A 25,143-nucleotide genomic window follows, 5' to 3' on the forward strand; every position below is an offset into this window, starting at 1 on the left:
AAACAGTACTTAGAGTTTGGTCATTAAAAGTGAAAAACAAAATTTGGGGGGAAATCGTGAATCAGTCCCTTTAATTTATTATATTAAATCAATTTGTAGCGAACTTTTGCAGATATTAGTAGTTAAAAGTGGTCATCTCAAAAACTTACAGAAAGTAAACTGGCTATTTAGAACAACTCATAAAGGTGACCGACGGGGGAATCACAAATATTTGAAAAAAATATTGGTTCTATATTTAGTTTTTCATTGGATATGGGGAATGCACATAAGGTTATACACGAAATACACACTTTGAAGAAGTACCTGTGGGTGAAATAACTCGAGCATAAAGTATCCATTGGGCGGATTTAAAAATAGAATCGATTAATGAAGGGAATACCAAAATAAACCCCAATATGAATTGCGTGTAATCTTAATATACATACAATGTACTGTGAACATGGACCATGATAGTAGAGCGTTATGTCGTCTGCTGATTGTGGAGTTGATAGCTTTCCTTATTTTTACAATCTCAACTGTGCTTTACATGTAGGTATTTTAAAAATATTATCATTAATTTTAAAAACAAAACGTGTATGCTTTCAGTATTTCAGCATCTTTTTTTTTAACTTTTGTTTTCACTTTCGTTGGCAGCGTGAAAGGCAAGGGATTGGATGCAAGCCATGTCACCTTTACCTGCACTGTGTATGCTTTTCTCCTGGTCATCGTTGCGTTTACCCTGTGTTTTTGTGTAAGATCAACAGACAGAAACGTAAGTATCGATAGATGTTTCTGTATTAATCAATTTCTATCTATCTATCTTTCTATCTAAATTATAAATAATACATATAAAAAATAAAATACAATTATTTTAACAAAAATGATAAGTAAGAGAAACTTTATGTCTATAATGAAAATTAAAGATTTTTATTTTTAAATTCCAATAAAAAGAACAAAATAGTTAACAATGTGGACCAACTCAAGAAACAGAATAAGCAGCCTAGTAAGTCAAATCAACATCAGATTAAAAAATGCTATACAATGAAAGAAAACTGATCATAACCAATGTATAATTCATAAATAAATAAACATTTATATAAATAAATAAACGAATATAGATAAATAAATATATCTATTTTTATCTGATATTTTATTACTTTTTGATTTTGATGATTATCTGGCATACCCTTGTGCAACTGTTGATGTTGATATTCATGCAGAGTATTATGCAGACGACTTGGCTTGGGGCTGGTAGCGGGTCATAGCCCGTATTATTCCTAGTGAAATCAGTAGGTTTGCTGATACCATGAGGTTCGAATGACTTCAGCCGGTGCATCAGAATTTTTCCCTTAGCTTTCTTTTGGTATGTGACCTACTTGGGTCATGGTCAGTAACCACTCTTGTCATATCCTCCCATTAGTGATTACTGTGTACCTACTGGGGAATTGTTCTGGGTTTTGACAGAGGACAGGTGATTGTTGACCCTTTGTGGAAAGGTCTGTACGTGTTTCTCTTACGTATTTGCAGACATCACAATTCATGAGATAGATGCAGTTTTAGTTTTGCAGGAAAAGTTCCCCAGTATCTTATAACTGCAACCTGTGATAGGGCTGCTAAAACTCTCAGTGTCTGAGCTATATTTGCGTAATTAACATCTTAGGTCTGAGCATATTTTGAAGCCTCCATTAGGTAAAAGGTTATCCAGTCTTGTCCTTACTACTACAATTCTTTATGTCCTTCCTGAAGGGTTCTGGGGCGTCTGAAGGATGCCATAGGGAGTTCCTTGAAAACATCAGTCTTTCGTTTATTGGTTTACAGAATGGGCAGATGTTTTTTGAGAATACCGTTTAGGTTCTTGAGGGCGGGATGGTAAGTACATATTAGTGAAACTCTGTCATTTTGAGGTTTTTCTTTGTACTGGAGGAGGGACTGTCCGTCCTGTCATTGTTAGGTTTTTCTTTGTACTGGAGGAGGGCCCGTCCGTCCTGTCATTGTGAGGTTTTTCTTTGTACTGGAGGAGGGCCTGTCCGTCCTGTCATTGTTAGGTTTTTCTTTGTACTGGCGGAGGTACTGTCCGTCCTGTCATTGTGAGGTTTTTCTTTGTACTGGCGGAGGTACTGTCAGTCCTGTCATTGTGAGGATTTTCTTTGTACTGGAGGAGGGACTGTCAGTCCTGTCATTGTTAGGTTTTTCTTTGTACTGGAGGAGGGACTGTCCGTCCTGTCATTGTTAGGTTTTTCTTTGTACTGGAGGAGGGCCCGTCCGTCCTGTCATTGTGAGGTTTTTCTTTGTACTGGAGGAGAGACTGTCCGTCCTGTCATTTTGAGGTTTTTCTTTGTACTGGAGGAGGGCCCGTCCGTCCTGACATTGTTAGGTTTTTCTTTGTACTGGAGGAGGGACTGTCCGTCCTGACATTGTTAGGTTTTTCTCTGTACTGGAGGAGGTACTGTCCGTCCTGTCATTGTGAGGTTTTTCTTTGTACTGGAGGAGGGCCTGTCCGTCCTGTCATTGTTAGGTTTTTCTTTGTACTGGCGGAGGTACTGTCCGTCCTGTCATTGTGAGGTTTTTCTTTGTACTGGCGGAGGTACTGTCAGTCCTGTCATTGTGAGGATTTTCTTTGTACTGGCGGAGGTACTGTCAGTCCTGTCATTGTTAGGTTTTTCTTTGTACTGGAGGAGGGACTGTCCGTCCTGTCATTGTTAGGTTTTTCTTTGTACTGGAGGAGGGCCCGTCCGTCCTGTCATTGTGAGGTTTTTCTTTGTACTGGAGGAGAGACTGTCCGTCCTGTCATTGTGAGGTTTTTCTTTGTACTGGAGGAGGGCCCGTCCGTCCTGTCATTGTGAGGTTTTTCTTTGTACTGGAGGAAGGCCCGTCCGTCCTGTCATTGTGAGGTTTTTCTTTGTACTGGAGGAAGGCCCGTCCGTCCTGTCATTGTTAGGTTTTTCTTTGTACTGGAGGAAGGCCCGTCCGTCCTGTCATTGTTAGGTTTTTCTTTGTACTGGCGGAGGTACTGTCAGTCCTGTCATTGTGAGGTTTTTCTTTGTACTGGAGGAAGGCCCGTCCGTCCTGTCATTGTGAGGTTTTTCTTTGTACTGGAGGAGGAACTGTCCGTCCTGTCATTGTGAGGTTTTTCTTTGTACTGGAGGAGGGACTGTCCGTCCTGTCATTGTGAGGTTTTTCTTTGTACTGGAGGAGGTACTGTCAGTCCTGTCATTGTGAGGTTTTTCTTTGTACTGGAGGAGGTACTGTCCGTCCTGTCATTGTGAGGTTTTTCTTTGTACTGGCGGAGGTACTGTCCGTCCTGTCATTGTGAGGTTTTTCTTTGTACTGGAGGAGGGCCCGTCCGTCCTGTCATTGTGAGGTTTTTCTTTGTACTGGAGGAGAGACTGTCCATCCTGACATTTTGAAGTTTTTCTTTGTACTGGAGGAGGGACTGTCCGTCCTGTCATTGTGAGGTTTTTCTTTGTACTGGCGGAGGTACTGTCCGTCCTGTCACTGTGAGGATTTTCTTTGTACTGGAGGAGGGGCTGTCCGTCCTGACATTTTGAGGTTTTTCTTTGTACTGGAGGAGGGACTGTCCGTCCTGTCATTGTGAGGTTTTTCTTTGTACTGGCGGAGGTACTGTCCGTCCTGTCATTTTTTTAAAATTAATTGTATATATATGTAAATGTTTTCCAGTCAATTTAGTCAAAATATGTATTACAATGAAGAATATCAAATAGGATTTTTAAAAGAGTGACTATCATCATCAATTAAATATATTGCTAAATTTTTAAACAGAAAAGTGCACAAATATGGGTTCTTAGAATTTTAATTGTTTCTAATTTCAATTTTTTAAAGCAAATACCGGTACTAGAAGTCGGAAAATGAATAAATGTGAAAAAAAAATATCAAAACCAAAAGTCCAAACATTTCTATGCATTCAAAAAAAGTTATTTTAAAAATAATTAATGTTCATACCGTGGCTTTTTTTTTTTTTTTTTTTTTTTGGTGATAGAAAGTCATTTTATAGAAATATATGGTGTACAAAGTGTAATGTAAAGACAAAAAAATGGCACCATATATTGTAAACAGGCGATCGCGCTCCCGAAAGCTATAATAAAATATAATGAATAATTGTAAACTATGGTACAAGTCACTTACCCCATATAATATTGTTGATTATGTGCAGATACCCGCCCATCGGGTATCTGCACATAACCAACAATATTATATGGGGTAACTACTACATGTAAATGATAGTTCTAGAATCCTAGATACATTGGGCTTTATCTGTTTTCAGAATACAAAGAGGAAAAATCGACTAAGTGCCACTGAGTTTGGGAAAATGTCCAGCAGACTGAAATTAGTGGACAAAAAGTTTGGTAATGTCCTGTTTTATCAATGTTACCGAATTTATTTACGAATTTATATATCGCGTTTAGATATTTAAATACGACAATCTATGGCGGCAATTTTCCTTTGATGCGTTTCAGTTTTAGTTCTTACAGAGTTGTATATTTCTTGCCATAGGTTCTGATTGCGCTATTTGTCTGACGTCAAAGGATGTACAATATTCGCCTATCGCTGAACTTAGCTGTAAACACGGTATGGTACAATGCAATTCTATCTTACAATTCCAAATGACTGTACTTTTAAGTAAAAATAATTATCTTTATTGTCATTTGACATTTATAAAGTTTTGATTTCGAACGTGTCTGCTGTAAATTACGGTATAAGTTGTTAAATTCTTTATGCATTCAGTTTTTCCTGATAAATATTTAAGATATTGAAGAACGGAACTTTGGAAAAAAAATACTTATGATAATTGGAATTTTCTCTCACGTTTATTGGTATTTGATCTATAGATTACCATGAACAGTGCATCAAAGATTGGTTTATTACCTCCACGGAATTTCGCTGTCCTCAGTGTCGAGAGAATGCGGAGCGATTTCCTAAAAGTACACAGAAAACAGCAACAGTTTTGGGAAATAATGTGTATGTAGCAAATGTTGTTAAACAGACATATTTTATCTTTGAAGAGTGTATGAAGTTTAAGCGGTAGTCTGATACATACAAACATATATACCATAGGTCGGTATAATGAATCAAATGTTGATCTAACGTATAAGTTGCATAAAATACCACATAAGGTGTTCTGAATGGACTTTTAATTGCTGATTAAAGTATCTATACTTAATTATTTCTAGATGATAAACAGCCACCCTATTCGTATGTATGACGATATGCCTGAGAGTATTCCGTGAATGTGGAAATTCATTCCATGTGAAAAGTTCCCAAATGGTGGATTCGCAGGTGCGATGATGGGCCGTGTCCTGCTGTTAACATCCTGCTGCATCATCAACATAGATGACAGACGCAGATTCGTGCACATTTACAAATGTTTGCTTTGTTTTTTAATCAGACAATGATCGACCAATCTTTATAGTGGATCGATTAATTCAATAGGGATTTATATTGCATGAATTTCGAGTCATTGACTTTTATCGAGGAATAAATCGAAATTATGAACATTTGATTTCTTTGGAAATATCCGAACCATGACCTATAATAGCACGTATATAACAATGGAGAGTGCTGATGTGTATAAAAGCTATGAGTGCTGATGTGTATAAAAGCTATGAGTGCTGATGTGTATAAAAGCTATGAGTGCTGATGTGTATAAAAGCTATGAGTGCTGATGTGTATAAAAGCTATGAGTGCTGATGTGTATAAAAGCTATGAGTGCTGATGTGTATAAAAGCTATGAGTGCTGATGTGTATAAAAGCTATGAGTGCTGATGTGTATAAAAGCTATGAGTGCTGATGTGTATAAAAGCTATGAGTGCTGATGTGTATAAAAGCTATGAGTGCTGATGTGTATAAAAGCTATGAGTGCTGATGTGTATAAAAGCTATGAGTGCTGATGTGTATAAAAGCTATGGTGCCTAGCGATAGCTAGAAATATAAGCATGCAAATTGTTGTTTATATCCTTGAGTCAACATGTTGACAAGTCAAAGGTGGGTATTTAAAATGTATATGATGTCAACATATTGCATAAGAATAAAAGTATGTCAAAATATACATCTTGTGACTGTTTCAGGAAGTTGATCTATATACATAGAAAACACTTGCTGACTTCACTATGCAAATTAGACCGGTTCGCACTCCTAGCGGCCGAGATTGAAAACAATGATAGGAGTCCTGTTTAAACAATGCATTTTAAAATCAATATATGTATATCATATTACTGATAAATCATTTATAAATTTGTGTGTTGGGGTATTCTGACGCCCTAGTTCTTCCGCCCAGAGACAATAACATTAGTCATCTATTTTTTATTTAAATATATCGGATATTGACCACGTGATTTCCTGATCTAAAAATGGAACGTGATATAATCATGCTCAAACATTACAACTTACAAAACCAAAGATAACAGCGAAAGGTTCACACAATGGTATTCACAAAGAACAAAATATTGTGGTGGATTTGTATAGAAATCCTCATTTTGATTACTTTTGCCATTGGAGTTGTCATAAGGTATGTATACACTGTACAATGGTCACGTGTATTTGTTTGTAAACAACAGCTGATCATAGCGACGTGTAATAAAATTTTCTGTTGTTGGTTTGTTTTTCAGAGTGGCAAACGATGATTATAGTGACGTGGACATTATTGTCACGTTCAGCGTCCTTGGGTTCTGTCTCGTTTTGTTGGTTCTAACTGTAGCTTGCTACTTCAGGTCACTTGACAAAGAAACTCTGAAGGTAAGTTCGCGCCATTTCTGAAAGTAAACAACACAGTGCTTATCGGCAATATACATGTACAAGTTAAACATCCAACCATTGACAGAAATATACAAATCGTTGAATAGTTAAAAACAAAAAGAAAGAAATTTGGGTTGGGTTTTTTTTTTTTTTTTTTTTTTTTACTGCCATGCAGATAAATAAATTATATTACAATTGTATTAAATCTTCGATATTTGTTCAGGATACCAGCAGTGTAAAAATCAACATTCTAGATCAAGGAAAACTTTGGATGAAGATGAAACCTGTTCATAAGGACTTTGGTATGTACTGCTACGCGTCAGTGAATTAATTTCTGCATTTAAGTCAAGTATTGATAAGTACTTATGCATTATAATCATTATACTTAATGGTAAGTCTGCACTATGAATATTTCAGCTTCCGACTGTGCAATATGTCTGCTTCCGAAAGACTCGACTTCCCACACCATTGTTCAAATCAGCTGCAAACATGGTGAGTTAATGGAGACTCTCATCAAATTAGATGTAGATCTATATACTTTTGCAATGCCTTCCTGTCGGTCGGTCGGTCGGTAGGTAGAACAAGTGCTGTCTGCTGTCTTGAGAACTCATTGTTGACAAGCATAACATTTAGTAGTCTGTGGCCCTTATTGATTTTGAGGTCAGAAGGTAAAAGGGTAGGGTCAAACTATTCATTATTTGTTTGCTCGTTATTTTAAGTACCCTTTGATAAATCAAATTTTGTGTAAACTCGAAGTAGCATTCAGTTGACTTTTAGTCGCAAGGTCAAAGTTCATGGGATAATTTTAAACTATTCCGGACATAAGAATTGTTGTTCGCTAAACATCTTGTGAACTTCTTTGCTTCAAAGATTTCAAACTTTGCTGGATATAATAAAAATAAGAATAGAGGGTCTAGGAATATCCTGAGTTCACAATTTTTTTGATATAGGTACATATTTTATGATTCACTACATATTTTGAATTCCAGTCAAAATGTTATATCTTATCCTGACATATATTTCCCTGCGACTTTCTTATCATCTCTAAATGATCATTTTACAGATTATCACGATAAATGTATTGAGAAATGTTTCCAAAAAACCGGGAATGTGCAATGCCCGGAGTGTCGCCAGGACGCCATTGATCATCAAACCATACAACCTACCCCCGTGTGACTGTCAGGACGCCAAGGCAGGTTGGGGTTCTAGTGGCTTTATTTTGGAGTCTTCTGCATGGTCAAATACAGGTATACTGCTGGACTCTCAAAGAAAAACAGAAGACGTGAAACAGACTGGAAGTGAAACTAACTCCTGTATTTTATCTGTATCCCCTGGTGTGTAACGATGGATAAAACTGGAGATAGCTGGCTCTCATTTGCACAGACTCCATTCCTCTCGTAAAAATTGATATGATTGAAAAGAACAGATCTTGAAATTCGTCGCCAGGACCCTCCCCCTGTTCAATTTATGCTTGTTAGAGAATTAGTATACTTGCTGCAAAAAGGACATACAAGTAAACCTACAAGTGTTCATGTCCTGATGCAGAGAAAAATATAGGCATTTGATTGGACGACAAGCTGGGAATATGAGACTATGTACCTTCCAAAGAATATATGGAATACAAAATGGCGTCAATAGATCTATATATCTAACCGCTTCGTAAAACATCATTGTTCGTTATCTTTACCTTGTATCGCTCTGCAGTCGGATATATTCGTTAACGGTTCGGGAGAATATAAACTTTGACAGGGAATATACCCTGCCAAGAATCCTTATAATCAATAATATATTCTGAATGCCACACTGTCAAGTTATATAATATGATAAGAGGTTTACAAAAATGACTCTCTCACCTAACGCTACTCGTGTATGTATTACAGTGCAATAATTTTATATGTACTATTTGTATACATATTTGTACAATGTTTTAGATTAAATCTAAATAAAGATGAACTGAGGATAGTATCCCATTGTTTGTGATTGATATGATATTCTATGTGGACTGTGAAACAGATCGTATGTTGCGTTACATTGCTTTAACGAGAGAACAGTCAGAGTGATGATCATGAATTGAGCAGTGCATCAGTGGGATAGGGTTGCTTTTCAGTTATAGCAATATGGATGGTTATTTATACTATTTTCACGTTGGTCTATATAAAAAAAAGAATCTTATTGTGTTTGAAATTACAAATTTATTCCGGTATACGTTGATATTGTACGGAAAATAAAAGTAATTCTCGGCATTCGTTTAAGACTTTTCCTCCTTCGTTGAGAATAATTAGAGATGATATAACCATTTTCTGCAATTAAGTCGGCGGCCGCAATGTTATTTTAATGGCATGGCCTGGGAAGAACGGTTCACGTAGATGAATATTGACTAAAGATGCACGATCGAACCGTACGTGTCCGTCACTATGACGACCAGTCGACGCAAACCGCGAGTGTACGTTACTATAAAGCGACCAATCGACACGAACTGCGAGTGTCCTTTACTATAAAGCGACCAATCGACACGAACCACGAGTGTCCGTTATTATAAAGCGACCAATCGACACGAACCACGAGTGTCAGTTACTATAAAGCGACCAATCGACACGAACCGCGAGTGTACGTTACTATAAAGCGACCAATCGACACGAACCGCGAGTGTACGTTACTATAAAGCGACCAATCGATATGAACCGCGAGTGTCCGTTACTATAAAGCGACCAATCGACACGAACCACGAGTGTCAGTTATTATAAAGCGACCAATCGACACGAACCGCGAGTGTACGTTACTATAAAGCGACCAATCGATATGAACCGCGAGTGTCCGTTACTATAAAGCGACCAATCGACACGAACCGCGAGTGTCCGTTACTATAACGACGCGGAAAGCCATACGTGTCTAAATGACGGATTGATTGATTGTTTTACGTCCCATCGAGAATTTCTCCCTTATATTGAGACGACACCAGCTGTGGGTGAAGAACCTCAAATTTAGACCTATGCTTAGCGTTCTGGGCCGTAGCAGTGAGGATTATTTATCGTTCCAACACCTGCCGGAACACGGGACCCCCGTTTTTAGAGTCATATCCGAAAGACCCGTGATTCTCACTTCTAAATGCCGAGAGTTTAGCGAAGGAGCAATCACTACCTATATTATGCCTTATGTTTGAGGTGGCTATGGCACGAGCGGGGCTCGAACTCCTGACCTCCCGGTTACAAAGCGAACGTTCTACCACAATGCTACCATGGTCGGTCTAAATGACGGAAATCTATATAGTGTGTCTATATGACAGAAATCTATATTGTGTCTATATGACAGAAATCTACAAATTTTAGAAGGATGCCATAGACGCTTCTTGTGTGTTGTCAGTGTATCGCACCCCGACATCTACAAAGGAGATGGGTGAACTTGGCGAACAATAAGCCTATCCATGATTTGGCACCGGTCGCCAATCGGGGAGTTTAAAATCCGCATTGATGGTACTCGTATTTACAATAGATACAGTACCGTACTAAAACGCTGTCCAGAATATTTAAAATTATTAACAAATATCTAGATCATACTTCAACGAAGTATATTTAATCAAAATCATCATCAGAATTTATTTCACAGGCAGCATGATGTATATCAGACATTAAGCGGTTTTTAACACACACATAATTACACTGATGCCCGGAGTACCTAAGGTACCAAATGGCACTGCATCTATGCTACATCCAACAGTACGAGCTCTGCATTTCCATTAACATATCAACTGATGTGAATCATGAATGAAAAACCTTAGATGTTTTGTGGTGTAAATTAAATGTGGAATAGCGTTTTCTGTATGGTGCAGTATTAATGCTTTGATTTGGGTTCAGTTTTCCCCCAACAAATGTTTTTGAACCGCATTTACAACCTACTGGTACTACTATACCAAATATAATAAGGGCTTCAGTTCTCGCCTCTTTTGGTAAAACTCTGAGGCGGGTTTTACAGTTACAGAACGCACATTTGCTGTTAAATTTCCCAGCAAATACAAATGGGACAGAAACAGACACTTGATTTGCTTTTGTTTTTGTACTGAACTGTAGTTCACTGTACCTTTCAGACAGTCTACACTGGTTGAATAAATGTATTTGGCTTTTGTCATGATCTCTTCAAGTAACTTCTTAAGCATCTCTTTAACTTTCCTTTAAGTTGTCGTTTACATAAACAACATCCATAATTCACAAGAGGCCCCTTACTTGTTTACATTTATTCACTAGCTGCATGTTGGCAGGGCCGTAAATTAACCTTCAATTTGGAGGAGGCAGGAAATTTTGTGCACACTGAGCACGTTTCGTGCAAAATCCTTGATTCTAGGGCCTTCTAAGATGTTACTTGACTAACTCATTCTAAAAGAAAGATTTGGAATGCTTTTTAAGGGAGGTATCATGTTCTTAGTTATTGGAAACAACATAAATTCTAATGAACTTTAAATTTTAATTTTTTTTGGCTCAAAAGTTGGAGGAGGCAGCTGCCTCCTCCGCCTCCATGTAATTTACGGCCCTGGTTGGAATCAATTACTTGTGATCGTCCTTAAGACTCCATGCTATGAGTAAAACTTAGCATAAAATGCCAGAGACAAATAATTATGGGATTAGGGTTTTTAAAAAATAGGTAGGGAAAATTGGTATTCGAACCACAGATATGCAATCTGGGCCTGTCCAAAAATTCAATGCGACTGTCGCCATACCACCTCGGCTATCCATGCCATGAATTGCCGAATTTTAAGCTATCTAAAGTCACCCAGCATGGACATAGAATTTTTTTTGATAATACGACAAAAGTTATACACAAGAAGTAAGTTTTTAGCTCACCTGAACCGAAGGTTCAAGTGAGCTATTCTGATCACATTTTGTCCGGCGTCCGTCTGTCTGTCTGTCCGTCTGTCTGTCTGTCTGTCCGTCCGTCCGTCTGTCTGTCTGTCCGTAAACTTTTCACATTTTCGACTTCTTCTCCAGAACCGCTGGGCCAATTTCAACCTAACTTGGCCAAAAGCATCCTTGGGTGAAGGGCTTTCAAGTTTGTTCAAATGAAGGGCCATGTCCCTTTCAAAGGGGAGATAATCACAAAAATGCAAAAATAGGGTGGGGTCATTTAAAAATCTTCTTCTCAAGAACCACTGGGCCAGAAGAGCTGAAATTTACCTGAAAGCTTCCTGACATATTACAGATTCAAGTTTGTTCAAATCATGGCCCCCGGTGGTAGGATGGGGCCACAAGGGGGGATCAAAGTTTTACATACAAATATATAGGGAAAAACTTTAAAAATCTTCTTCTCAAGAACCACTAAGCCAGAAAAGCTGAGATTTACATGAAAGCTTCCTGACATAATGCAGATTCAAGTTTGTTCAAATCATGGGCCCCTGGGGTTGGATGGGGCCACAATAGAGGATCAAAGTTTTACATACAAATATATAGGAAAAATCTTTAAAAATCTTCTTCTCAAGAACCACTGAGTCAGAAAAGCTGATTTTTACATGAAAACTTTCTGACATAGTGCAGATTCAAGTTGTTCAAATCATGGCCCCCGGGGATAAGATGGGGCCCCAAGGGGGGATCAAAGTTTTACACTGTCACAAATATATAGGGAAAAACTTTAAAAATCTTCTTCTCAAGAACCACTAAGCCAGAAAAGCTGAGATTTACATGAAAGCTTCCTGGCATAATGCAGATTCAAGTTTGTTCAAATCATGGGCCCCGGGGGTTGGATGGGGCCACAATAGGGGATCAAAGTTTTACATACAAATATATAGGAAAAATCTTTAAAAATCTTCTTCTCAAGAACCACTGAGTCAGAAAAGCTGATTTTTACATGAAAACTTTCTGACATAGTGCAGATTCAAGTTTGTTCAAATCATGGCCCCCGGGGATAGGATGGGGCCCCAAGGGGGATCAAAGTTTTGCACACAAATATATAGGGAAAAACTTTAAAAATCTTCTTCTCAAGAACCACTAAGCCAGAAAAGCTGAGATTTACATGAAAGCTTCCTGATATAGTGCAGATTCAAGTTTGTTCAAATCATGGGCCCTTGGGGTTGGATGGGGCCGCAATAGGGGATCAAAGTTTTACATACAAATATATAGGAAAAATCTTTAAAAATCTTCTTCTCAAGAACCACTGAGCCAGAAAAGCTGATTATTACATGAAAACTTTCTGACATAGTGCAGATTCAAGTTTGTTCAAATCATGGCCCCCGGGGGGTAGGATGGGGCCACAAGTGGGGGGGGTCAAAGTTTTACATACAAATATAGGAAAAAGCTTTAAAAATCTTCTTCTCAAGAACCATTGGGCCAAAGAAGTTGACATTTACATGAAAGCATTCTGACATGTGTAGATTCAAGTTTACAAAGGGTAGTTTGGGCCATAATAGGGACTATTAGGTTTTACATGCAAATATATATGGAAAGTCTTCAGATATGGGCCAAGGTGACTCAGGTGAGCGATGTGGCCCATGGGCCTCTTGTTTTTTTATAGAGTGGGTCAATTCTCCATACTTTTATTTACAAAACAGTTTACACCTGAACGTGTACTAACATATTTTACTCAGTTCACAATGGAGACTTGGCCCACTCCATACGAAAATCTGTTTGGAAAAGTCGATTTTACTGTTATTTAGTGCGTTTTTCGCATATACCTAATAATAAATAGGATTTTTTCAATGTTCCTTTGAAATGGGCACATCGAAAAAGCATTTTTGGAACTATGGATTGATTGTTTTAACTAGAAAGCAATTTTTTCTTTTTCTGGAGGGTTTCAATTTTAACTTTGATATTTGTCCTTCTGCGGGTTCTCGATTCGATAAAGTCACCCATCTTCTTTATTTCTTATTTATATCACTTTTACCTTAACTAAGATCATTTATAATTCATCACTCATACCTTAACTAGCTCTAAGATCATTTATAATTCATCACTCTTACCTTAATTAACTCTGAGATCATTTATAATTCATCATTCTTAACTTAACTAGCTCTAAGTCATCACTCTTACCTTAACTAACTCTAAGATCATTTGTAATTCATCACTCTTACCTTAATGTAAAACTTATACAGTACCAATTTTGATGCACCAGATGCGCATTTCGACAAATAATGTCTCTTCAGTGATGCTCAACCGAAATGTTTGAAATCCGATATAACTAACTCTAAGATCATTTATAATTCATAACTTTTACCTTAACTAACTCTAAGATCATTTATAATTCGTCATTCTTACCTTAATTAACTCTAAGATCATTTATAATTCATCACTCTTAACTTAACTAATTCTAAGATCATTTATAATTCACCACTCTCACCTTAACTAACTCTAAGATCATTTATAATTCATCATTCTTACCTTAACTAACTTTAACTCATCATTCTTACCTTAACTAACTCTAATATCATTTATAATTCATCACTCTTACCTTAATTAACTCTAAGATCATTTATAATGCATCACTCTTACCTTAAATAACTCTAACATCATTTGTAATTCATCATTCTTACCTTAACTAATTCTAGGATCATTTATAATTAATCACTCTTACCTTAACTAGCTCTAAGATCATTTATAATGCATCACTCTTACCTTAACTAGCTCCAAGTTCATTTATAATTCATCATTCTTACCTTAACTAAGATCATTTATAATTCATCACTCTTACCTTAACTAACTCTAAGATCATTTGTAATTCATCACTCTTACCTTAATGTAAAACTTATACGGTACCAATTTTGATGCACCAGATGCGCATTTCGACAAATAATGTCTCTTCAGTGATGCTCAACCGAAATGTTTGAAATCCGATATAACTAACTCTAAGATCATTTATAATTCATAACTCTTACCTTAACTAACTCTAAGATCATTTATAATTCATCATTCTTACCTTAATTAACTCTAAGATCATTTATAATTCATCACTCTTAACTTAACTAATTCTAAGATCATTTATAATTCACCACTCTCACCTTTACTAACTCTAGGATCATTTATAATTCATCATTCTTACCTTAATTAACTATAAGATCATTTATAATTCATCACTCTTACCTTAACTAGCTCCAAGTTCATTTATAATTCATCATTCTTACCTTAACTAACTCTTATATCATTTATGATTCATCATTCTTACCTTAACTAAGATCATTTATAATTCATCACTCTAACCTTAACTAACTCTAGGATCATTTATACTTCATCATTCTTACCTTAACTATCTCTAGGATCATTTATACTTCATCATTGTTACCTTAACTAACTCTAGGATCATTTATAATTCATCACTCTTACCTTAACTAAGATCATTTATAATTCATCATTCTTACCCTTGCTTTACCGGTCGCGGTAGCTCAGTGATAGAGCGGGAGGTCTGATTTAGAGCCTCACTCGTGCCATGGCCGCGTCAAACATAAGACATTAACAGAAGTTGTGATTGATTCTTCGGCAAGCGCTCAGCTTTTAAAACGGAGGTCCCGTGTCGAGCCAGACGTTGACACGATAAAGAACCCTCACTGCTACGGCCCTGAGCGCTAAGCATAGGTCTAGATTTGTGGTACTTCACCTACAGCGGGTGACGTCTCAATATGAGTGGAAAAATTCTCGACGGGACGTGAAACAATCAATCAATCAACCATTGTCTCTAAGATCATTTTATAAAGCAAAAATATAGCTGATGTTAACAACAGACTACTAGATAACTTACTTGATAATACACAATTACCGGGTACTGACAACTTATCGCTCAATACGATGCTTTAGTTACCTGGCCTGAGATAAACAATATTCACAGAATTGAGAGGGCTAAAGCATTATATTGACCTAGAAAACATCAATTACTGAATAATCTAAAACATCGAAACTGACAACTAGAACTTGGAAACGATACCTTGGCGATCATCTGCACAGTTGAAGCGCAATGTCTAGTCGAAAGTGATTAGAGACGAAATATCCAATCCTATTAGTTTGGAAATTCCCATTCAGTTTCGGTCCGATGCTGGGGAAATAAAATGTTATATTCACCTCAAAGGCACGTGGATATCTTATTTTGTAGGATCTTGACCAATGAGAAAGCTCGGAATTATACAACCCTAAAACAACAGTTGGTATCTCCGCTCGAGTCTATCCTTCTTCTAATGAATTTGTTGATACAAATAAATGTTCATTGTATGGATGTCAAAATGTTCAAGGAATATGGAATATCATAAGTAAAATTTTCAAAATTTGATGTGTAACGGAAATTGCTTTTTCTTGATTTACATGATAAAGGGAATATATAGAAACAGTATTATTGACATGTTATTTCTGATTTGTACAGGTAGCCCTAGTATTAATCTATGAATATAAAATGTAGTGCGTTGAATTACCATATGGCATGCGTAATCCTGTAAGCTGAACAATGCATCATTCAGCTTTACCAAAGTCGAAAAATAAACATTCAAAACTAGATATTTTAAAGATGGGGAGAGAAATATCAAAAGCATAGATTATATATATAATTCTTCCCAAATACTATGTGATGAAATAGGTTTTCATCTTTGCTAATTAGGCGGAGTTTAGTGGCACATTTTATCATAGGATAGGTTTCCAGGGTAATAAAGTGTAAAAATAGAAAGAAAAATATACGTACGCCACATGATATTGGGAAAATGTTCATCACACGAAATCGATCGGAATAGAAGTTTCACGGTGTCACATAATTCTAAGATAACCACTAAGAAATGGCGTTCGTTAACAGAAATGTAAATGTATGGAGGCATGTTGCAACGGCTGTGGCCTAACGGAAAAATATAAAAATGAGTAATTTTCTATTTTTATCAGATAAATAGCAGTGTGACCGACGGAAATAGGACAACCATTATCGTACTTTCGGTTTTTACCCCATTACGTGAATGATAAATATAGCATTCGATTTTAAAGCAATTCACAGCTGCAGATTGTAACGAACGGAATGTTTGAATACCATGGATCTGAGTGGAAATCGGTTTGTTTTAGCCATAACGATTGAGATTTTGACTCTGTTTATGTATATTTCCTGCATCCTGATCAACGTGTAAGTACATTTAATTTCATCATTTTTATTTGTGACACATGATACAAAACTTCTGAATTCTTATTACGCTCTGAATTTAACCGTTCTGTTTGTAGATTCTGCGGCTCGAAATTCACAAAACGAGATATTATATTCACTGCTTTCGTGTTTAGTACCAGTTTTACTATCTTCGGAATAACAGTCTTCTTCGCCTGCAAATCCCGTACCGCTTACACTTTACAGGTATACTATAAGAAAATGTTCCACTAGATTACTTAATACTTGAAAAAAAATTATTGGGGGTTTTTGGGGGGGTGGGGGTGGGGCGGGGGTGGTGTACTTGTTTTGATGTCATACACTTTAGGTACATACACAGATTTCTATGAGATTCTACGATCAAGATAAATCTTCCCTGATAGAGGATACTAGTGATTGTTTCCCCTTCATTTGATTAATTTCATGTTTACGGTGTTAATGTACATTTTTCGTCATCGTGTATACAGACCGCTCGGTCGCATTAGTCAGGCCGGAGGAACGAGATTTAGTGGGAGGATGGAATTTACCTGATGGGTTAACTGTCATGGAATGCATTAGTAATTTCCTGAGATGTATTGATTATATAGAATCTTTATCATTTAAGATTAGCCATAAAAATTGTTTCGACTTGGGGATATTCATTCCTCTATGTTTGGTGACATTTAAGTATGGTAGAGAGCAGATATTTAGATTTCTGAAACACAGTAAAATTTGGATGAAATGATAAATAAAAACAACAGAGAGACTTGAGCAAGTCTAACTACATCGTCACAATGGCTGACTTCCTTTTAAAGCAGGAATGAATATATGAATATATATATATATATATATATATATATATATATATATATATATATATCTGCAATATTTGTATTTCCTAACTGGGTACATCTGTAGCTCAGTCGGTTCGCGTGTCGACTGCTGATCTATAGATCGCGGGTTCAAGTACAGGAAGGGGTTTTAATCTTTTTCAATTACTTTCAACTAAAACTGCATTTTTTAATTTTACTAAATAAAGTAAAGAAAGTTTTCAATTTCAAAAATATTGCACATATTCTCCACTTTCATCCATATTGAAAATGTGAGAAACAGTGCAGCAAATTTAAAATGATGTTGAAATTATATAGTACTGTTTATTGGCTTTAAGTCTTACGGCTCATCAGCATGAAATTATGCTGAAATATCGATCACGAGTCCTCAGTTAAGTATACTAAAAATTTACATTTCTGTTTAAATGTTTAAAGTCCCGTTGGCTTCAGGTCTTCAATCACTTAAGTAAACCAATTTTATCTATCTACATTGGTATTTATTTTGTATAAACCACCTCCATACAGGAAACTTTACAACGCTCTTATTGAAAACTTTTAAAATCCTCATCCATTAGCATAGCTAAGTATGAGGAACATTTTAGCTTGTTTAGACGTATAACTTCAATTTGTTTTTGTTGCTTAATTACGACGTAGACTCAATATGTATATTTGCTATTTATAGACCACAAACAGGAAGCTGTATAGCAGATTACATCCGGGACAGCGACTACATGGTAATTGCTGTAATTTTATAAGGGGGTGGGGTTGTAACCATGCATGGGAATTTCTTTAAAATCCATAACATATTCTATAACATTCAATAAAAATCACGACAAATTGAACTGACACGGGGTCAGGCGCAGTGCGTGCGTTTTTATACTCCAAATAGTGACTTGTGGCTTCATCATTTCTTGTTTATGCCAATTTTTCTTGTTTTCATGGTTGTACAAACCACAAATTCAAGTGATCGCAAAGTACAGTTTCTGATCATAATGGCAGAACATGGCGAATTTATTCACGAATATTATATCAACGAAATTATTTATTTTGAAAAATCCACAGAATGATGATCAGGAAAATTGATGATATAGCAGTTGAGTAAATATTTTTGTCAATTTAGACGTAACTTCCTGAGAAGTTATTCAAATGGTCATGCAAGCTTTTGACAATTAAGGTGTGTCAAATACAGTACTAATAATTCTACACAAGTGTAGTTTCAATACTAATTACAAATCTCCTGTATCCTTACATAAATATTCCTGTGGTGGTTTTACATGTAATGTCACGGTCGGGAAGACGGGTTTTACATGTAATGTCACGGTCGGGAAGACGGGCTTTACATGTAATGTCACGGTCGGGAAGACGGGCTTTACATGTAATGTCACGGTCGGGAAGACGGGTTTTACATGTAATGTCACGGTCGGGAAGACGTGTTTTACGTGTAATGTCACGGTCGGGAAGACGGGCTTTACATGTAATGTCACGGTCGGGAAGACGGGTTTTACATGTAATGTCACGGTCGGGAAGACGTGTTTTACGTGTAATGTCACGGTCGGGAAGACGGGCTTTACATGTAATGTCACGGTCGGGAAGACGGGTTTTACATGTAATGTCACGGTCGGGAAGACGGGTTTTACATGTAATGTCACGGTCGGGAAGACGGGTTTTACATGTAATGTCACGGTCGGGAAGACGTGTTTTACGTGTAATGTCACGGTCGGGAAGACGGGTTTTACATGTAATGTCACGGTCGGGAAGACGGGTTTTACATGTAATGTCACGGTCGGGAAGACGGGTTTTACATGTAATGTCACGGTCGGGAAGACGTGTTTTACGTGTAATGTCACGGTCGGGAAGACGGGTTTTACATGTAATGTCACGGTCGGGAAGACGGGCTTTACATGTAATGTCACGGTCGGGAAGACGGGTTTTACATGTAATGTCACGGTCGGGAAGACGTGTTTTACGTGTAATGTCACGGTCGGGAAGACGGGCTTTACATGTAATGTCACGGTCGGGAAGACGGGTTTTACATGTAATGTCACGGTCGGGAAGACGTGTTTTACGTGTAATGTCACGGTCGGGAAGACGGGCTTTACATGTAATGTCACGGTCGGGAAGACGGGTTTTACATGTAATGTCACGGTCGGGAAGACGGGTTTTACATGTAATGTCACGGTCGGGAAGACGGGTTTTACATGTAATGTCACGGTCGGGAAGACGTGTTTTACGTGTAATGTCACGGTCGGGAAGACGGGTTTTACATGTAATGTCACGGTCGGGAAGACGGGTTTTACATGTAATGTCACGGTCGGGAAGACGGGTTTTACATGTAATGTCACGGTCGGGAAGACGTGTTTTACGTGTAATGTCACGGTCGGGAAGACGGGTTTTACATGTAATGTCACGGTCGGGAAGACGGGTTTTACATGTAATGTCACGGTCGGGAAGACGTGTTTTACGTGTAATGTCACGGTCGGGAAGACGGGTTTTACATGTAATGTCACGGTCGGGAAGACGTGTTTTACGTGTAATGTCACGGTCGGGAAGACGTGTTTTACGTGTAATGTCACGGTCGGGAAGACGGGTTTTACATGTAATGTCACGGTCGGGAAAACGGGTTTTACATGTAATGTCACGGTCGGGAAGACGGGTTTTACATGTAATGTCACGGTCGGGAAGACGGGTTTTACATGTAATGTCACGGTCGGGAAGACGGGTTTTACATGTAATGTCACGGTCGGGAAGACGTGTTTTACGTGTAATGTCACGGTCGGGAAGACGGGTTTTACATGTATTATCACGACTATACAGGTGGATTATTTGGCGTGTGATTTTCTGGGTTAATTTTGTCTGCATGGCATTCACCACTCTTGGTACATTATCATATTCTTCTTCTGGCCCAGGCAAGATTTCAGTTTTGAATGGTTTGTATTCTTTCTTTTGATTAACGATTTCAGAGATCTAAATGGCGACGGTTTCTGTTTGACATCGGTCCTATTACAAACTTTGATAAATCTCGACAACACACGGAATAAGCAAGTGTATAGCGCTTGAACAGTATGGTAATCTGATCGTATATTCGAATTTTCAACCGCATTTGTTTAGTTTGGAATATAACAGTTCTAACTGTGACTTCTTTACTCTTTTTTTTCGATTTGCAGCATCTGATTGTGCCATATGTTTATCACCAAAAGAACCAGCATCGTCTTCCTTAGCTCGCCTCAGCTGTAACCATGGTAATTATCATTAGGACTTAATATCTTGTTTTCTTAAAACAAAAATTCTCATTACAAAAAAAGAACCAATAGCAACTACTCTTAATGCACAGTGTTTGGTATATAAGACTCTAACATTAAGTATATCCCTTATTGAATGTGTATCCCTAACGCTCATAAGTGCAGCTTTATTGGAATTCCCATGGGAACAAATTGTGCTCCTTTATTAGCTGGTCTGTTTTTGTATTCTTATCTGGTAAACTTCAAAACTTTTTAAATGAGAAAAATATCTTCCTGTGGCCTTCAACTCGATGTTCAACTTAGTTACATCAATGAAGTTTCATCAATTTACAACATTCATTTGTCAATTTCATATATCCCTGTGAGACTACACAGAATATTCCACGTTTGGATTTTTTTTTACTGAACTTAGACTTAAACGAGAAAATAACAACTCAACTTTAAGACAAAAAGGATTGCTTCAACTTCTCCATCGTCAAGTTCCAAAATCTATGTAATATCCCATTACCACCTGCATGTGGCGTTTGGGTCTCCCAAAGCTAAGTGAATCCGTAGCATTAGTATGGCACTAAACCTAAGGACCCCTAACATGTAATAACCCTAAGAGTAATCTGAATCCTATAAGTCAAAAGTGAAAAGGTGAAGATAACGAACAGTGATCAATCTCATAACTCCTATAAAGAATACAAAAACGTATCGCTAAGTTTGATCCTATTCCTCAGTTTAATCATCATTGTAACACTACCCCTACATACAACCCAAATCGAATTGCAACCTTCATTCAAGTGTAAGCCTAACCATAATATCTAATCTCAACTCAAGTCTTGAACTCAGAGTCAATTTTCATAATAATTGCTTGATAACTTCCTTTGTGTTTGATGACTGTCGTCTCATGCATGGCTCTGGGTAATTCTTACAGATTATGAAAACATTTAACACATATTTAATGCCTATGTCATATCAGGGTGAAGATAACGTCATCATTTAATCATTGTTCTAGATTATCACACCAAGTGCATCAAAGAATGCTTTGAGAAAACGGGAGATATCCGCTGTCCTAAATGTAGACAGACCTCCAAAGATGTTTCCTCCCTGAAATCCAGCAGATTCAGATGCCTAGCTTCCCTCCCTAAACTCCAGAAATTTTTAAACAAAAAAGGTATTGTATTCAGCATTTAGTATTTGTTCTAATTTCCGGCCAATAACTCATCTCAGGAATAAAATATTTCATTATTCACTGTATACGGTACAGAGTGAGAGAAAGTCAGCAAGGCCGTAAGTCATCGTTCAAGGTCAATATAGTAAATCATGCAAGGTGGTTCACGGATTTTTTAGTCGACTCACGTAGCGAGCTACTCCTTGGCATGAGGCCCGTCCTGTGGATGTACCGCTTTAATGCCACCCTCATACCATCTTCGTTAGCCAACGGTTTTCGGTCCACTTCGCTATGGGGAGCGGAGTGGACCGAAAACCCTTGGCTAGCGAAGATGCCCTCATACGCAAAGTTCTGAATATAGTTTGAGTGGCAGTGTATGTTAATTGATTTGTTAAATGAAATCATTGCCGTGCACATAAAATTCTTGATAATGTCAATGGAACGCACACATTGTTTGTGAAAGAATGTGAAAATATTTCAGAATCAGGCATCGATAGCAAGTCTGACTGAATATAGTTGGGAGAAGATGAGACTGCGGATATGAAAGCAGACACTGCATGTCTTTCATTGAGTTTGAGATTGATTGATATGGTTAATAACGTTATGTATGATATATTCAAATTTTTAGCCGAACAGTAATGGTGAAAGACTTATGAAGTCTATCAAATTAATAATCGCGCATGAATACAAGGAAGGGGAGGGTTAGATGAATAAGGAGTCCGTATTACTTGATATATTGCATTTAACTTTCCGTGAAAATAAATGATATGGCGATTCTTGAACTAATCTTCTAACAGAATTCTGACGTAAATATGTCTGAAATGAATTAACAATTCTATATTTGCTCTGTGTAAATAAATAAACAACGTACGAGTTAACATCTACGTACGCAAGTCGTACATTTTTGCGGAAATACTCCATGTAAAAAGATCGAAAAAAGGGGCGATCAAGATATTTGAAGACATCAAGAGAATAATTTGTATCGATGCCTGCTACAAATGGTGTACGGGCTATTACTTTTCTTTGTCTTTTGCAATAGGATTTTACTATTTGACATGTAACGATAAGTGATCATCTCGTGCAGTTGTGCTGGGTACCATGGATAGTGACCTTTGATCTTGAACGTTATGGTCACCTAACTTTTGAAGTTTTTATGGATAAATTCCTCAAGCCGATGTGTCGTGTTCCTAGTTTGTGACCTTGAAATTCCACAGCTATATAGCTAAGCATAATACTCATAATGCATGTACATTTTGTTTTACCATTATACTTTAAAGATTGAGAAAATTATAGCTCATGAGATGGTGTTGTATACATGTATACACTCCCTTGTTGGAAATCATGGATGAGTCGGTTCTGGGGCCCTTGAGGCCTTTGATACTCTCTCAATGGAATCCGTAATGTATAGAGACGAACATATGACACATATAATGGAACGCCCATTGATTTAAAACCAAATATATACATAAATATATCTTTTTCTATCATTTTGTAAACCGAATATATATATTTATATAGTGCTCATATTTTGAAATAAGCTCTCTTTATATTGAATTTTTGCTTTTAAATATAGGATTGTATTGTTTGGATAACGTTTTCTGGGACATACCTATTTCAAACAAAACGAGGATGTGATGAGGTCCACACCAAAGTTCTATGCGATATATTCATGCGCGCAACGCGGGATGACCTAGGGAAGTGGAACAAAAGTTCAACTCCCGAAAATGATCAAAGTTACGACTACCACTAAATGTTTATAGATGCCTAGTTCGATCATCAACAATAGTAACTAGAGTTGAAGCATAGTACATGTACGATCGAACTACCTTTGGTCGAAGCCAGAAGAAGTGTTACTGCGTATGTCTGGTCTGGTAACCAGACATGCGCACTGAAGGTCCGAAAGCGAGCTAGGCATGCGCAATTAAGTTTCGGAAGTCAACTAGACAACTACTATGGTTGATGATCGAACTAGGCCAGAGGGTATCTGTATGGTGTGATCTTATATTTGCTTTATCCAACGGGTTGAAATGGTCACCATATATATTCACGAGGCTTTTCTAATCGAATGCAAATACTGTTTCAACGAGATGAATAAAGTAATTATAAAATTAAACTATCACTTATCTGTCTACGACACCGATTCGGATTCAAACAAGGTTACGTTGTGTTTTTGCTTGTGTGCAACAAGCGGAAGTACCTATATCCAACATGTAGTAAATAAAGCTATAGACTATCGAATGGGTGATAGACATCACAGGCATTTATATCGCTTGGGTTCGAATTTACTATTAAAGAGTAAATTCGAACCCAAGCGATATAAATGCTTGTGACATGTATGAGATGAATTGGTGCTTCGCACAGGCTGCAAATCGTGTATAATTCATCTTTACTCTCTAGTTAAGTGTTAAAACTTTCACAATTTCCTGAAATTTTAATAGCATGCAACTTATTAAAAATGCCTAACTCCTACGAAATTTAGCGATTCAGTAATCAACTTTTTCCTTTCTGTTTCAGAAACTTTCTCTTACAAAGAATCATTCGTGTAGCATTGATTTTCAAACATCAGAACGACGACGCACTTACCGTCTGCAGTTTAAATATTGCAAGATGCGCTTCGATTGGTTGATGTGGTGGGTTCTGTTTTGCCGTTGTCACAAAGGTTGAAAAACTGAACTGTAGTGATTCAGGGTGACAGTTTCTCGTTTGGGATAATGATTCTCCAATACCGGCATGCTTGTATATTTTCATCTGTCTAATGGCTTGTTGTGTAAATCATCATTGAATATTGTTGTGAACACATTAATAAAGAATGAAAGCAATCTGATTAAAATAAGATCTTTGATCCGTTCCGTTATTGTTATGTCGCTACACCAATCTGATTAAAATAAGATCTTTGATCCGCTCCGTTATTGTTATGTCGCTACACAAAACGGAGCGGATCAAAGATCTTATTTTAATCAGATTGAAATGAAAGCATCTTAGATTCCTTGCTTCTGTTTCAAAGTAAATGCTATCTTATCTAGTTCAGCATACCGTAATTTTCAATTCGGTGTCTTTAATTTTCGTCTTTGTCGTGGTATGGATGTATTTGTGAATTTTAAAAAATCTTTAACAAACAAAAGAAACTGAACTACAAAACTGA

At 37.2% G+C, this 25,143-nt stretch overlaps 2 protein-coding genes and 1 long non-coding RNA gene across 4 annotated transcripts; 2 read left to right on the forward strand and 1 right to left on the reverse strand.

The window, feature by feature from the left end:
- Positions 1-385: 385 nt before the first annotated feature.
- LOC125683466 (uncharacterized) lies at positions 386-8,694 on the forward strand. Of its 2 annotated transcripts, XR_008796309.1 has the most exons (10): positions 386-528; positions 634-751; positions 4,262-4,343; positions 4,492-4,566; positions 4,827-4,956; positions 5,169-6,502; positions 6,603-6,729; positions 6,953-7,031; positions 7,147-7,221; positions 7,793-8,694. XR_008796309.1 is itself a non-coding variant. In XM_048924616.2 (5 exons), exons 1-5 carry the CDS (start codon positions 6,417-6,419, stop codon positions 7,903-7,905), a joined length of 480 nt encoding a protein of 159 aa, XP_048780573.1. In that variant the 5' UTR covers positions 6,362-6,416; the 3' UTR covers positions 7,906-8,694. The 2 variants fall into 2 exon arrangements, 1 of the variants encoding a protein (XP_048780573.1); XM_048924616.2 differs by lacking the exons at positions 386-528; positions 634-751; positions 4,262-4,343; positions 4,492-4,566; positions 4,827-4,956 and having other exon boundaries at positions 6,362-6,502.
- LOC125683467 (uncharacterized) lies at positions 6,283-16,531 on the reverse strand. The gene is made up of 3 exons (XR_007372972.2): positions 16,360-16,531; positions 15,619-15,726; positions 6,283-6,746 (listed from the first exon to the last, which is right to left on the reverse strand). It is a non-coding gene; the product is annotated as an uncharacterized LOC125683467 (long non-coding RNA).
- LOC125683465 (uncharacterized) lies at positions 16,525-24,843 on the forward strand. Its single transcript, XM_048924614.2, has 6 exons — positions 16,525-16,782; positions 16,878-17,004; positions 18,289-18,340; positions 20,771-20,845; positions 21,846-22,004; positions 24,516-24,843. Exons 1-6 carry the CDS (start codon positions 16,694-16,696, stop codon positions 24,545-24,547), a joined length of 534 nt encoding a protein of 177 aa, XP_048780571.1. The 5' UTR covers positions 16,525-16,693; the 3' UTR covers positions 24,548-24,843.
- The last annotated feature ends 300 nt before the right edge of the window (positions 24,844-25,143 follow it).

This window comes from Ostrea edulis, chromosome 6 (assembly GCF_947568905.1).
Source record: "Ostrea edulis chromosome 6, xbOstEdul1.1, whole genome shotgun sequence".
In the NCBI taxonomy this organism is placed as follows: Eukaryota; Metazoa; Mollusca; class Bivalvia; order Ostreida; family Ostreidae; genus Ostrea; species Ostrea edulis.

Coding starts and splice junctions, on each gene's coding strand:
- LOC125683466 (XM_048924616.2), top strand. CDS start 6,417: ATGGTATTCACAAAGAACAAAATATTGTGGTGGATTTGTATAGAAATC. Junction 6,730..6,952: donor TTGACAAAGAAACTCTGAAG/GTAAGTTCGCGC, acceptor ATATTTGTTCAG/GATACCAGCAGTGTAAAAAT. Junction 7,222..7,792: donor TCAAATCAGCTGCAAACATG/GTGAGTTAATGG, acceptor ATCATTTTACAG/ATTATCACGATAAATGTATT.
- LOC125683465 (XM_048924614.2), top strand. CDS start 16,694: ATGGATCTGAGTGGAAATCGGTTTGTTTTAGCCATAACGATTGAGATT. Junction 16,783..16,877: donor TCCTGCATCCTGATCAACGT/GTAAGTACATTT, acceptor TTCTGTTTGTAG/ATTCTGCGGCTCGAAATTCA. Junction 18,341..20,770: donor TCCGGGACAGCGACTACATG/GTAATTGCTGTA, acceptor TTCGATTTGCAG/CATCTGATTGTGCCATATGT.